At 36.7% G+C, this 16254-nt stretch overlaps 1 protein-coding gene across 2 annotated transcripts in view; it reads left to right on the top strand.

Moving 5' to 3' along the window:
• Positions 1-16254, top strand: part of cep89 (centrosomal protein 89) — an 81056-nt gene that overhangs the window by 9820 nt on the left and 54982 nt on the right. For both annotated transcript variants that reach the window (XM_042484220.1, XM_042484229.1), the window contains exons 6-15: positions 1040-1135; positions 2419-2655; positions 4201-4343; positions 6818-6868; positions 7351-7434; positions 7663-7766; positions 9161-9276; positions 10812-10992; positions 11953-12120; positions 14325-14466. In XM_042484220.1, the coding sequence (XP_042340154.1) occupies positions 1040-1135; positions 2419-2655; positions 4201-4343; positions 6818-6868; positions 7351-7434; positions 7663-7766; positions 9161-9276; positions 10812-10992; positions 11953-12120; positions 14325-14466 (1322 nt within the window). The remainder of the gene's footprint in view (positions 1-1039; positions 1136-2418; positions 2656-4200; positions 4344-6817; positions 6869-7350; positions 7435-7662; positions 7767-9160; positions 9277-10811; positions 10993-11952; positions 12121-14324; positions 14467-16254) is intronic.

The following is a 16254-nucleotide window of genomic DNA, read 5'->3' as shown; positions in this document are numbered from 1 at the left end:
CCTGGCTTTATACTTAACATACCTCGCTAAGACACTAATCTTGCTTTGTAGTACACCTTTCTGATCTAGAGATGGTAGGAACTCAGCTTCAACACAGTGACATACTGTCTTTGACTTTTCTGAGATCATCAGGGTCCACTCAGTTTACATATTACATTCAAAGCATTTAAGCTGATACTGCTGCTGGTTGTAACCACTTAAGTGAAGGCAGTAGTATTAACTTTAACAGACAGTATTTTGGTGGATGTCAGTAAATAGAAAGCAAAATCTCATGGCTGCCATCAGCAGCATACGGAGTAGTTGTATTACTTGCAATTATTAATTGTTACCTGACAAAATAAAATCAAATGAAGTAGCAAATGTTCTATGAAAATGTCTCAAACAGCATGCAGCAAAACTAATGTAATTATGTTGGGGATATTTTGCTGGTGCACTTTGAAATTAGGGTCTGATTTAAATTCTCCAGAAAAACAAATCTATGAAATGAATCTATAAAATGTTGATGTACACCTCCATTAAACCTATCTAACAAAGATTTGCATTTTTCTATTTAATATATAAAAAACAGAGACATGCAAGATGATTTCAGAATTTTCTCCCATCCAAAGAAAAAGGAGTGAATAGTGAGACTAAGCCACACCATGTCTGACTCCTCAGCCTTAAGCGAAGGACGAATATATAGCTCTTAATCAACCAAAATGTAGTTTCACAACAGACATAATGTAGCCTCACATCATTAGAGCTAAATGGAAAGTCTCATTATAGCTGTTATTACCAGCACTGGCCTCAGGCTTTTGATGGTGCTAAATTAAAATGTTTTATGTGTCCCTAGAATGCTCCTACCTTAATCACTCAATTCTGTGTGCTACACAGAGGCTGGCTGTATTCCTAAGTAACTCATTAAAGCTATGGAGAAAGTCACTTTTACAAAACAATATGCAGTTCATGGTCAAATTGGTTTATGTAAAGCACATGGGGCCCAGTGCTACATCTGCAGTTGTAATCATTTAATGATAGCGTGATTTTTCCTGTCTCTCAGATGTCCCTGAGGAAACCAGTGTCCAGTCTGCCGGAGCCAGCAGTGATTCTTCCAAGAAGAAAGCATCTACCAGGAAGAGCCGTAAAGATGTGCCACGTAGGTGTAATTCGAAAGTGTAAAATAAAGCAAAATAAATGTCTCTTTCTTTCTGTGCTGTCATGTTGTGACAGACCAGTACTTTTGGATCAATATTATAGTCTGTATCTATGATACTTAACCTTTTGTCATGTTTTCATGGCACCCATCTTTGTGCACAACCGAGATATACATAAACATATACTATAAGCTGGGTATATTCAGTGTATTTAATGTAGTAGCAAGCATGTGTATTGTTAGGTTTTATTTCTTGGTTGCTCGGCAGGCTGTATTTTTGCTTCTCTGAGCTTCCATGCTAAAAGATGTCTCCCCTTAAATAAGAAGGCACGAGTGGCAATTAAATGGATAGTTTATATTTTTTGAGCTGGGGTATCTATCCATAGTCAGTGTATTACATACTATATTACATACCGCGGATGTCAATTGATGTAATATCGCCCCAAGTTTGGAGAAGCAGGCTTGGGTCCAACATTTAGGCTACACAATATACTGCTGTGGATGGGGGCAGCTACAAAATGTATTTTAGCCACCTTAAAAAAGTCCTGCCTAAAATAAATTCATTTTAGTTCATGTGTATGCTATATTGAGAGCATTTTCTACATTTTACCTTTTCATCAGACAACCAAAACATTAATGGCTTCAGTTCCCCAAATATGCTCTCCTTAAAACTAGCAGACTCCATTGAGGAAACCAGTTATTTTGGCTTACTTAAATAACTGGAACTGCTGGTCTACAGCTGCCTCAATCAGTTAGTTAGCTAGTGTTATTTTGTGATTTTGGTGAATCAGAACAAACTGTTTTAAGCTGTAGACCAGCAGCTCCTGCAATCAGCGATATTAAATCACAGTTTTTAACAGTGGAGTCTGGCTTTAAAGACATGAATATGACTGTGTCATTTTCCCACTATCTGAAAGTAAGGTAAAGCAATGAAAATATTCTAAATATAATATAATCTTTAATCTTTAACTGATGTTGATTTTTTTTTTTTTAGGTGGGACATTTTTAAGTGGCTAAAATATGTTTTGTTGATGACCACTGACTATGAAAAATCTGAACTATCCCTTTAAGGACATTTGCATCACGCTTCCCACTAGATATTGGCTAACTACACAAAACAAAACAAAATACACATTTCTTTTTTGATTTATTGCCTTAAGTACATATTTCCATGCAAATAAGTACTGAGACTACATTTTTTTATGAATACAGTACATTTTCACATATTATTCCATTTAGAATGTGGTTATGTACTGCCATTAAAAGTATTTATCTTCCTTCTACAGCTGTGCTACCCGTCTTAACCACCAACCACCCCAGTCAAGCCCAAAACCCCAAACAGCCCACCCAGCTCTCTCCAGAGCCCAGCAGGGTGTGCGGTGAGGAGCAGAGAGAGTCAGCGTGGGCCTCACAGAACAACACAAGGATGGCAGATGAACAGAAGCTTCTGGAGGAGAGACTGCAGCGGCTGGAACAGGAGATCAGTCACAGTCCATCCTCCTCAAACATGAGGTCATCTGCAGGTAGAGGAGTGGAGGTGCCACGAGAGATACACAGAGGAACTGATATATAGAAAATGAGGAAAGGGTGAAAGAGAATCAATAAAGTGAAATAAAGAGTAACGGGAAAAATAGATGAAGGGAGGGGGAATGAAGCAGTGAGTCACAACAGGTCTGTGCAGGGCTGACAGGAGGGAGGTGGAGAGAGTGCTGTCAGTGGATATGGCTCTTATCCTTTAGCTCCATAGCAGCATCTCAGCATGATAAGAAGAAGGGGGCGAGGGACATGAAAAGGAAATGAATCAAAAAGAGTTAAAAGAAGGATTGAAAATTGGCAGCTGAAATGGTTTGCAGGTTGGCTTGGTGGTTAGAGACTGACCACCTGGTGGGCAGAAAGAAGCAGCATACTGTCATTCTCTGACTCTGGGGCATTAATAATCTTTTCTTTATTATACCCTTGGGGTGAAATTCTGTTGCGGTTCAGGGTCAGCTAGCAGAGCACATGGAACATCAAAGCCATTTTGAAGAAACACCAAAGCTATCTTGCCATAAATTATAGTTGCCTTTTAGTATAGACTTCATAACGCTCTCCTCCTGAAACTATAATAATGAACATGGCTATTGAAGTGAATTGTTTTAAACCCTTAACACTTTTTACAGTAATGTATTTGTTGGAATATTTCTGAATTATTCTTTTCATTATATTTAACCCTTTGAAAGCAACTTGGCTTGATTTCTTTTAAAACATGGGAAGGGAAGGCAATGAGCAATGAAAAAAGAAATCTTCCAAACATTTACAAGAAATAAGAAAAAAGTATAAGAAAATTACCTGGAAATTAGTTTAAAAATATTTAATCATTTAAAACCTGGAATGACACCAGTTTTTGTACTGTTTTAAGCCTTTGAAAACTGAGCAAATTGGTTTGATTTCTTTTGAAAAGATGGGTAAAAAGGAAATGGCCAACTGCAAAAATATTTTACCCGAACATTCGTTTTAAAAACAGGAAGAGGATTATTTGGAAACAATCCAAAAAGTAATGACAAAAATGTCCAGAAAACTGTATTTATAATTAAATAATGTTATAATTAAGATTATGTTACAGAAAAAAATATAATAATATTTATAAAATAAATCCTTATTTTCACCACTTTTTCAATGGCCATTTTTTTTGTTTGTTTTGTACCTTTTTTATTTTCAGGTAATTTTCTTACTATTTTGCAAAGTTTTGGGCAATGAAAATTCTAATAATTCTGTAACTTTATTTTAAATTTGTAATTATGATCATTTTAAACATTTTTTCCCCAAGCTTTTTTCTTTTTTCACAATAGTTTTCTCTAGCTTCTATATCTACTAATTTCTTACCAAGTTGCTCTTTGCATTTTCACCCATGTTTTTGAAAGAAATTGCCCCAATTAGCTCTTTGTTCAAAGGTTAAACTACCTGTAAAAGGCATCTGAAAGCAGCACAAAAAATTGATGATGCCCCAGGTTTTAAATGAACTATTCTAAAAAAAAGAGCATTGTTTAATGTCTCAAAAATATTTGTAATCTTCTCTGCTGTGCTTATAGGCAGCCAGGCAGAGCTCCTAAATCTGAGGCAGCATGCTCAGGAGCTGGTGGATGAAAATGACGCCCTCAAATTGACAGTTCACCGCCTGAATGTGGAGCTGAGCCGCTACCAAACTCACTACAGACCACTTTCCAAACAGGAGGTATGACTAGCTACAAGGTAACACCTCTGCTTTCTGAGTAGTTCCTCGCCTCAATCTATTTAACACATTGACAAATTATGAATAAGACCTCCTGTAAGTTGAGTGAAGCCCTCATGAAAGGCTAATGTAGGTAGCCTTAATAGAGCGTCGTACCTGTAGAAGTTTGATACCTTCATTGAATTGCAGCAGGGCTTACAGCCCATGTTGTCAGACTGTAATGATGAAAACAGGTGTATGTGTTTTAATGTACTCTCCTCCTCTGCTCTCTTCACCAGCGGGAGGAATTTAAGTCTGTTTCATTCTGTACTGCAACCCCCCCAGTGGCTCCCTGTCCATTCTGGGATGTTAGTGTTTACACTGCAGACAAAAGCTGGCCTTGGGTTTTAATCATGCCTGCCTCATGCTGTGTCTTCTCACTGAGAGATCTCCTGCTCTCATAACAACCAGTTTGCTTCTGCTGTGGCTGCATATCTTTGCTAGCCCTCATTACTGACAGCTGTGGTGCTGCTGGTGAAAGGGAGAGATACAGGAAAAGATTAAGGAGTAGTTTTATAGTAGAATAATGCAATACTAAGAAATTAGTATTGCATTATCCCCCCCCCCATGTTTTATTTACAAAAAAAAGCAACAGTATAAAACCATTTTCTGTCATATTTTACAGATAAAACTGAAAATGGCTGATTTATATGAATAATATTATGGTAACTAAGATATTTGCTGAAAAACATGTTTTTTTTTTACATAGCTAGATGATCAGCTAGTTTCACTTTAGCATCTCCTGTATTTATTCAGAAAGTTGCTGGTGCTGCAGCTTGAGGGTCTGTGCTGATGCAAGCACTGTTTGAATGTTTACAATTGCCCATGCCCTGTCGTTGCGCCACCTGCTTGGTCCGCATCGCAGGCATCCCAGCATGCTCTGTACGGCGAATCAGTAGCTGCTAATACACAATGAATGGGAATGAATTTCCGGTTGTGCATCATTGCGTACAGTGGGCATGCAACGTGAGTCTAAATTGGTTTAATTAGCCAAGCTAGAATTGAAATTTGTTTCCCTCCGCTAATCGCACAAACAATAGGCCTCAGTCACCAACCATTCTTAAGAGGAAATTCATTCTTAAAACTTATCAACAAAGTTTTTACAGAGATTCTGACATTACATTTGCCATTGTTTTCTTATTTGGGATTCCTTCCTCGGTAAGAACAGAATCTTTGCACACAAAAGAGCACACTCACGCATATTTTGTGCTGACATGTTTGTGCGGAATAAAAAGTTATTGTGTTTTCTTCAATGCTACAGTTGTATGCTAATAAAGAATCTGAATTTCATATATATCTTTATAATTTCTAATATATTTTTAATAACTTTTTTGACGATTTCACTAAAAGCTTTTTGTTTTTTTTAAACTAAACTCTTCAATTCACATCAGTAATGTTAATGGGAACCCTGCCATCTAATCATTAGTGATGGATCACCGTAGAAAATATCAAAGGCTGTTTAGGTGTGTGTGACAAAAAGTGGCAAAGCAGCGTTCTGTGTAAGTTATTAAAGAAATTAGAGACACTGCGTGAAATATTGCCCCTTCTACCTTCTTTCCCCTCTCTCTGTCTCACAAGCACGCACATGCGCTCCCTGGAAAGCACCTTGGTGTTTGACTCCTCAGTCCTGACAATTTTGCTACTGTAATGTGTAAGGTTTGCAGTTGTGGGTGGTTAATCAGTGCATATTTTTTTAGCACCCCATGCATCTTTTTTGTCCACTCCAGGTGCTAATAAATATGACAGCTTGTTTAATGTTTAATTTCTGCAGGAAACTATTCTATTCTAACTTCTCCCCAAAAAGAGCACTATTGAAGTTTTTTTTTTTTTGAGTCAGTTGCTCCATCGTTCTTCAGACTTTCATTTGGGCAGTCTTGACTTAATTCTCTCAGCCTTTCTTCCTCTTCTTCAGTCTCTGTGTGTACCCATGACCTTGCAGTCTCATGTCCTTTTGTTGGGGATTTGCAGGGTGTTTACCTATGGATTAGGATTAACTGGCATGCACTTTTATTTTACAAGAGCAATGACATTCATCATTATGAGACCACAGTGTGCAAACAATTCTGCTGTCTAAGAACATTTTATGAATCAGATGCAGACTTTTTTTGGATGTTTCTTAAGAACAAATTAAGGGAAACTGATAAAAAAAAAAGATACTGAGGCCCATTGTTGTTTGTTTGTGATTGCCCATTTGTTCTATTATCAAACCTTAATGTTCTTTGCTCTATAAATGTTGGACTAACTTCCCTGTGAAATCCCTTAAACACCTGCACACAAGAACATATCAAACATTTTTTGACTTTCATCCTCTGGTTGTATTAACAAACTTTTATATTTACTTTACTTTTTATATTTAATTTGTGTGATGTAAAATATTTAAAGCTGCATATTAACAATAGCTATAACTTTCTTTCTCTTCCATACTGTGTCTCATTCAGAGCTCCAGAATCAGTGGCTTACCAAAGACAGGGCCTCCTCCTCCCTGGCTGGTTAGTATGTTTATATAGCATTAGGGCATTAGTCGAAGCTCATGGCTGGTTCAAATTAATATTGCTATGTTTTCATTGTTTTTTTTTTTTTAGTTCAGCTGTGTGATAATTTAATCTAGTACCTCTTATACTAAAACAGTTTTTCAGCCAATAATGTGGATTTAAAATGGGAAAGTGTGGTCATACATAGCTGGTATGACAGTTTGGAAGTGCTGGCCCAGTTTGACTAAAGAGTTTCAGAAGAAATAGATCTTTCAAATGACTAAAGCAGAATGCCAAGTTGCTCACTATCTGTCCACAATAAAACCTGCTGGATAGATCATGAAAATGAATAGGCACCTGGCACAGTTCAGATTTACCAACCAATGACACTCGGGCTGTGAAGTTATTTTACGGTCTTGAATAAGCCTTGTGTGGGAAAAGATTCATGGCTTTGATGTTGTAGCTAATTTAAATCATATGTCTTCATCCTTTTTTTGTAGCTTGACATGAAGTATTTATCTCCTTTGCTGCTGGCATATGAAGACAGGATGAATGAGAAAGATGCATGTCTGCAAACCACAGAGGTAAAGTTTATGTGAGAGACTGTGTGTGTTTTTTCTCTCTTCTGATTATCCCTTCAATCATCAGTCATCCGATCACTCAGGAGAATGTGACATGTTATCAGACACATAAGCAGCTCTTCCTGCAGGTTCCTGCAGGAGTAATGACTCATAAAGTTAAAGAGTTCTTTTTTGTTTTTAGCTGTCTGTTAAAATTAGAAGTTCTTCTGCTTCCTTGTCTGCTCGGCACAGGAGGAGGTGAAGAAGTTGCGCGTTCATGTACAGGAGGTGATCAAAGAAAATGAGAGACTCCATGATGAAATTGCAAAGATTGGAGGGATCAGCCAAAAGAACTGGTAAGACAAAATATACTCTGTGCATATGTATTGGTTCAGCACTGTCAGCACTTGCTTAGCTGTCACCATTCATTACCCTGACGTAGTGAAAATTAAATGCCTCTTTTATTCTCTTCTGTCCCGCTGCTTCTGGCCGTCTTACTATATCGAATATTGTGTGAAACAATGAAATAAAAGCAGTAAAACTTTTACATCTTTTGTGCCCATCGCTACTCTTTCAGAGTACACTCTAGCTTGAAATGCTGCTGACGCCTACAAATTTGCATCTAATCTACTCATTGTAAGTAACTCCAGAGGGCAGATATAGTCATTTAGACATTTCAACCTGTTTTAAATTGTGTACCAACTCCAGAACAATCTAAGGATTTAGTAAGACATTAGTCATGTGTGTCTTGATGTTTAATAAATGTGCATACATTTGCATTTAGTGCATAACTAACTGCTTAGTATTCACGATCAAAAACACCACCTGCTCAAGTGAAGGCAGGCAGAGACTGCAGGTCGGATGCTCTAGAAGAGATATGAAATGAAATCCTTTCCTCCCTACAGAATATAACAACATGATGTATCATTATTGTGCCAACATGTTAGACTAAATGTTAAGAGCTGCATATAGTTCATCAATTTGCATACTGACTAAATAATCACTTCAGGGGCTCTCAGTCAAACACCTGCACACTTTTCATCAACTCGAGCTTGATTCTTCTCCCACAGGTTTGTCAAGCTTAATGGGAAATGCTGTGTTTTCCAAGTGTTAATAATAATGATAATAATTCATTTTGTTTATAGAGCGCTTTTCACAATACTCAAAGACGCTTTACAGCAAGAAAAACAAGTGTTGCACTGTTTGTTCAGTATTATCTTAGTGCTTTCCCTGATTTCACTCAGAGGTCATTGATTGTACTCAATGATTTAAAGCATTGCAAAACTAGTTATCAAGAACAAAAATACCCAAATGATCGCATTTGATTGTAAACATACAAACAGTGAGGTTTCAGTTTCCTACAAAATACTGCTGTATAGTGGTTATTAGTATGAATAAATCATAACATACACACAGCTAAGTGCCACAACACATTAATACAAAAAGTACAACAATAGGCCTGTAAAAAAATGTAACTTGTTACAAGGATCATTATAAATGAAATGTGGTACTAACACTGCTACAAAAAAGTTCCCGTAACTAGTTATATTCTCAATGATATATTTAAGAATGGATGTACCAATACCCAGTGTTGATTCAGACCACATGTGTATTTAAAGTAAAAATTATTTCATTTTCAAAAAGTTGTAACCTGTTCAAGACCAATAAGGTGAGCTGCTGATTATCCATGTGCCATATTGTAGCAGCTTTGTGTTATAGACATATTTGTTCTCCTTCTTTCTCTATTCAGTCACCAGCTACAACAGCAGGCCCTACTGGTTTTGCAGGAGAACCAGGTTCTGATTGATCAGCTCGAGGCTCAACATGTTAAGGCAAAGGCCAACCACAGCAAACACTTTTCTGAAGGTAACAGATAATTAGTACATGGATAATACAAGCAAACAATAAAAATAGTTTTATGAAGTTTATATGATCACGTCAAGCTGATGCTATTTTAGTCATAATTCATCACTATTTGTAACTGTAATGGTTACCTCATATTTGTTTTTTTTTTTAAAAACATTTAACAGTTTTTTTGTTGTTTTTCTAAATTTGGAAGGGAGACTGTGATACATAGGATTAATGATGATTAATGAGTAATCTGCTGTCTCTTGTCTCCTGTGTGTGTACAGGGTATGTGTGGTTATTCTGTAGTGGCCTGGTGTCATGTCTGATGCCTGCAGGGATTCGGTAAACTGAAGGAGAAGCTTTTTGTACAGTCCTAAGCAGCTGTGGACAACAGATGCTAAAAGAATCATCCACTCTGGATTTATTTATAGATGTACCTGCATTTAAGTGACATGCAAAAAGTTAAAGATACGCGCATCCATAAAAACTTTGAAGAAGTTGCTGGAACCACATTAAAATGCAAACATTGCACAAAGGAAGGTCTGCACACTTTAGCTCCCTTTACAGTTTTTTTTGTTGAGATACTTACAAACCCAACGACGTTTCGAGCTAAAAAAAACTGTAAAGGGAGCTGAAGTGTGCGGACATTCTTCTGTTCAATGTTCCTGCATTTATCCACATTAAACATTACTACCGTATGCTTGTTTAGGCATTTTTATACTTCTACTACTACTACTACTACTATTAATAATAATATGACATAACCAAAATGACATAGCCAAAATTAAGAACAGATAGCACTGCATGCATAAACAGACTGGGGTGCAAGAACAAAAATACAATTTCATAAATACATAAGTAAAATGCAGATAAGAGAATTAAACTCATATAAGCAGATAAAATTAAGAGTAAAAGATATAAGCAGATAAGATGCTAATAAAGGAGATGATCTTATATAAAACAGGTAGAATGCCGATAAAAGAACAAACTAATTTAAAACAGGTAAAAGTGTGAAGTATATGACAGTGCATAAAATAGTTACATGGGGAAACTAAAACAAGGCCACTATAAAAATATTTAAAAAAAAATATAACACCATCAAATAATATTAATAATAATGTTAAAGGTAGGCTTTCTTGTGAAAGTGAGTTTTGGGGAGGCACTAAAAGCTTCATTGGTGTCTGTTTCATTGCCACACAGTAGCGTCTAGATTTAGTTTGCTCTCCAAAACCACCAAAGCGATAAGACATATTTTCCACAACTTTCTCTGCACTCCTTTGTTTGAATGGATCTCCTACCTGTTTGCACCTCTCCTTCCGCCTGTGCACAGTGTGATCTGTGCTGGGTGCCAAACAGATGAGTAAAGTCAATTTCATGGTCAAGAAAATACCAAACAGTTGGAGTGCTACCTGTTAATAAGTGAAAATTAAAAGAATTCTTCAAAGCAAGCTATAGGTACAAAGGAAAACTATCTATGGTTAAAAAAACATTTGCTCATTTTACTCCACTTTACATCTCCACCTCTCCTCCCTGTGTCCTCTCTCTCATTGCAGTTTCCAAGGTGTCGAAGCAGCTGATGTTGCTGGAGGCAGAAAAGCAGCGTCTGCAGGAGGAGCTGGAAGAGAGCAGGAGGGAAGTGCAGAAAAATGGGAGGGAGGTACAAGTTCTGCAGGCTCGCCTGAAGGATGCCATCACCTGGGAAGAACACTGCAACATCACTGGGAAACTCAGACGGTACTGCTAAACATAACCTTCTCGATAAGAAAAACCAGTCAGTGTCAAAACCAGTTCTGCTCCTGAATTGGGACACCGCTTTTTTGTTTCACCTCAGTTCCCAGAGTTCACCTTAGTTCAGTTTATTATTTATTCTGTTAACAATTGATTTATGGCAGATAAACAAGAACAAAACAAAAAGAGCAGGCAAGATTACTGCATGAAGTGCATTACAATCCACTGGAAATCTGATCACCCTCCTACATTATTACATCTGCGAATTGAGTTTTCAAGCTACATCCCATAAGATAAAATCTACTGCAGCATGAGATGTAAGAGTCAGGACTTTTTGAAAATATAGCAACCACATCTAGATTGTATGGCAAGGTTTGCAGCTTTTGGTTGATAATGTGTGTTATGCATTAGTGGTTTGTGGCCATGTATTTGTTATTGTTATTGTTTAGATCTCCAGTGCAAATTATGATGCAATATGGCACACCTCCTTGTGAACAAAATGCCAATCAAATCATGTAAATCTTTAAAAACTATTTTTTGTTCTTCCTTTTCATATTTGTTTTTTTTTCTTCAATGTGTTTATTGTTTCTCTTATAAATTATTATTATTATTTTCTTTAATCACTTGCGCTGTGGGTAGAGGAAAAGCATAGTTGTATAATAAACTGTCATCACTTTAAGCATGTCATTAATTGCAATAGAGAGCAGCTTGGTGATGTAACAACTTGATAATTGATAATTGATAACTTGATAGAGGGGAGAAAGGAAACCCAGTGAGATTCGACAGAAAACTCCACAAATTCATTGAAAGAAGTAGAATAAGGATGCAAGTTAGCAGGAGTTATTAAAAGTCAGACAAATCTCTGTGGGTTTGTACAGTTTATTATAACAAGACACACTTTGTTGAAAAGTGTTTACCAAGTACGGGATGTTTTTTTGTAATGGACTATCTGCTTTTGGCTTTTAGACAATTGGAGCAGCAGGAGAGTAGGAATAAGAGCGAGATGGACGAGTTGCTTCTCAGACTGTCCAGGCTGCAGGAGGAGAACAGGAGTCTGGCTCTGGACAGAGCCAACCTGACTGCGGATAGAAAGAGACTAGAGGCTGAGCAGGAGCTCACCAAACAGGCCAGCAGGTACTAAATACACCGCTGTCTTTGTCTGATATCACCTGACACATGAAGCTTACACGGAAAGCCAGTTGGCCCCAATTCCATCTCCTTAAGAAGGGTTTGACACTATATTTCATAAACACCTCCCCAGACTGTGTTTTTTTTCACCTCCTTTAATCTGTAAATAACTTTCAGCCAAGTTGTGTGACAGTTAAGAACAAAAACCTGCTGACACCACACTATTAACTCAAATGTTTAGGCCAAAAGTGTGGGAAGATGTTAAAAAACTTCTCCTTCAAACCAAAGTTTGTGTGTATATGTGAGAGTGTACTGTTACTGTCACTATACCCACTGTTATCGCTACTATTACTGCTGATGAGACTAAAAATGTGCAGTCAATACTTGTCAGGCTTATGGCATTTGGTATGTTTATTCATTTATTTTTTCAGCACAAAGATATGCAACATACAGATCTGTTTAAAGGTAGGGTGGCAAATAATGATCTTGATTTATCAATTAATTTTTATCCATAAAATGCCAGAAAATCCTAAAAAATGTCAATCAGTGCTTTATAAAGCCTAGAATGACATCCTTAAATATCCTGTTTTGTCCACAATCCAGTTTACTGTCATAGAGGATTTACACAGAAAGAAAATATTTGAGGGATTTTTTTTTCTCAAAAATAAACTCAGACCATTTCATCGATTATCAAATTAGTTGGGGATTCATTTAATAATCAACAATTAATTAATCATTGCAGATCCAGCTTCCAAAAGTGAATGACCACACTATTAAATTGACTTAGAAAATCTTCTAAGATTCATATATGACTGTTTATATTTTAGTATGAAAGTACAACCACTGAAGCACATTTTTAAATCATTTTTATTATAATTGCAGAAGAATGTGATTATTTAAAGCCCGTTCATGCTCATTGTCCTCCCACCTTCTGTGTTTGATTGGCATCTCCCTCAATGTCCTGCCGCTGATGAGAATGCCCAGCTAAATCCTGAAGCAGGGTTTCTGTGGATCCTTAAAAAGTCTCTTAAAAGGCATTTAATTCATCATTCTGAAAATAAGTCTTAAATTGGTATTAAAATGGCTCACATGAATATTTCAAAGTTCAAAGTCTTACAAATGCTCAGATATGGGAAATAGCATTTTATGCATTTATCCTGACTTAAAATCTCAAAATAATTGGTAACTTCTATATTTTTTAATAAATTCCTTTTCTTAAACTTGACTCATGATGGGAATTTAAGCAGTTGAATCTCAGGAGTGCAAGATATTTCCCACTTGAGTTGGTAAACCAGAAATATACTTTTATGATAAACTAACATTGTCACTGGACAAAATACATTTCATGTTTAATGTCATGCTAAACATTTGGGCAAAATAATAATTGACAAATTGTCCCTCTTTGATTTTGGTTATTACAAAATTAGTCTTAAACTTCATTCCAAGTAGCATAAAAAAAGTCTTAAGACTAACTTGCCTTAAGCTGAAGAAACCTTGTGAAGTGAAATTTTGAATTGGTGGCTTCATCCCTGGTTGCAGGAGATGTCAGAGGTGTGACACCTAGAGCCATGCACAGATGGCCCTCTTTGTTTTGAAGATGGAGATAATCTTCTCTTCTTTAAAATATGCCCACTCCACTCAAAAAATAAAATCAGAATGATCATGCAAGTTTCAGAGTGAGAGTGTAATTTCACACTCTGTGCAGACATGAGCTGAAATCAGGACACATCTTACCTTTGTTGAGATCCAGTTATTTTCTTCAGAACATTTTTTTTTTGTTGGAAGTGATTACAGCTGTTCTATGATCTGTCCATTTGGTCTCTGGAAGCTTCCTCTCCTCCCTCTAGACCTGAGCTGTGATTTATGTGGAGTATCTCATTGTGAAGTGTGAAGACTGGCAGAAGGTGTTTGATTGTTGTTTTCCTGCTTGCATCAAGATGAAAGGGTCTCAAAATATCATCCAATTAACTCTTTGTCTCTCTTTTGTTTTCTGATCCTGCCCTGATCCTTTCTGTCTGCCCTGATTCCCCCTGCATTTAAAAAAATCTCTTCCCTTCTCCATTTTATTTGTCCTGCATTTTTCTTTTTTTACAATCCTCCTTTCCCTGTCTGTCTTGTTGTATTTCGCTCTCCCAATCTTTTTTCTTCCTCACTTGCTTTGATTCTGTTTCACCATTTCTTGTCTTCTCTCATGTCTCTCTATCATCCAGGAAGGCTGAGAGGAAGATGAGTGTACTGAAGAGGCAGAAGGAGGAGTGTGTGTTGAAAGAGGAAAAGACTCGGCAATACATGGGAGCTGTCATTTCTGTGGCGGAGCACATTTCCCAGGAGAGAGACCAGCTGTTACAGATGGTACTACTGATTCTACTGATACTGTAGAAAGATGTTTTTATATCACGTGGTACACATGATACACATAATAGCAGTATTACTACTGACACCCTGTAGGGACCAGGGGCCTCATTACAGAAAAATATCCTACTGCTTCTTCAGTTTCAGTTAGGAAAAATCCTATTACTTAGATTCCTATTACAGAAACAATTTCTAAATTAATGGCTGTATACTTCCCTATCTCTGACCTCTACCTTATCTTAATTTAAGATACCCTAACTGTAACTGTAAGTTTGATTCTTCAGAAGGCATTTACCCTGTCATGCCTGTATCTTTGATTAGAATGTGCCTGTAGGCTGCTCCAGATGGACAAGCCATTATAATGGCTCTCACTTGTTAAGCTTAATTAATTTGAATTATTTATTTAAACTCAGAGATTCATCATATAGTTTGAGTAGTCTTATATTTTGGTGTTTATGTAGTTCCCCATCTTTATTGTCATTGTCATACAGAAGTAGCAACAGTGCTGGTGCCTTTGGCAGATATTTTGAATTAAGGGCGTGATCTATGCCATCCTAACTTGTAACTTGGAAAATCTCTACATTGGGACTGTTCTGTAATAGCTATATTGTTATTCTCAGATACGATGGATTTTTTAATTAAATGCAGTCACTAAACATGTTTCCGCACTACCAAAAGTGATAAATGTAACCCCAAACTGAGATAACACTTTGAATGTTCTCTCATAAGTACAAATTTCATACACATAATATCCCTGACACTTCTGTCGCTGCAGAGAAAGGCTGTCCTTGAACCCCCTAAATATTGGCTGTTGCCCTTTAGAGGCAAACTTGACGTCAGACTGATGATGTTGTTCAAAGATTTGACTAGATGTGGCATATGATAATATAGACACTCACACTCACATACACACACAAACACTGATCATTTATACTGGACAAAAATCTGATTAATTCGTATGTTTATTAGTTTCTGTGAGCTTTCATAGAACACTAATTTAAAAAATCTATAAAATAAATTAAAAATGTACCAAACAAGAACACTTAAACATAAAATTACAAGGGAAACAGTATGCAGTACTGTACCCATGACCAATGTTGTATTTTACAGTGCACTGCTGTCCCTTAACTGAAGTGATATAGTTGAGTGATTAATAGCTGCAAAATAAGCAATGTAAAGTCGATGTAAGGTCAATATCATATCATTTGCTTAAACAATGTATACCCGAGTAATACATAATGTGATAAACTAATAATAATATTTAATTTTATCTGTGCAATATAGAAAGACAATGTGGTACATAATGTACTGAAACAGTATAATATAATATGAAATAATATGGGATGTAGAATATAGGGTGAATTTATTGCTTTAATATATTTTTTACCCTGTACAATATATTTTACTGCACTATATCACACTATATGTTCATATTTTTTTACCATTTCATTTCCTGCAGTATTTCATATTAAAAAACCTTTAGGCTGTTGATAGCAGACACCAAAACTAGCAGGTATGGTTTAAAGGCAGGTGAAATGGTAATTTGTAAGGCTCCTAACTGCTGTGAAAGCAGGTAGGATTAGAAAAACAACCAGAGGAGAGCTGGCAGTCACCCAGAACATAAACTGGCAGGCAGGAATCAGTCAAATGCTACAGCAACAAGGCAGCACAGACAATTTGGCAAATGCCTGATAAAGCTGCCGTCTACATATACTGCGGAGTTATTGAGTAATAAGGAGCAGCTGTGCAGCATGTGGCTGATGACAGTTGATCCACAGAGACAAAGTA

The sequence above is a fragment of the Plectropomus leopardus genome, chromosome 1 (assembly GCF_008729295.1).
Source record: "Plectropomus leopardus isolate mb chromosome 1, YSFRI_Pleo_2.0, whole genome shotgun sequence".
In the NCBI taxonomy this organism is placed as follows: Eukaryota; Metazoa; Chordata; class Actinopteri; order Perciformes; family Serranidae; genus Plectropomus; species Plectropomus leopardus.
The sequence above is the reverse complement of the archived record's forward strand: the minus strand, read 5'-3'. Positions and strand labels throughout refer to the sequence as shown.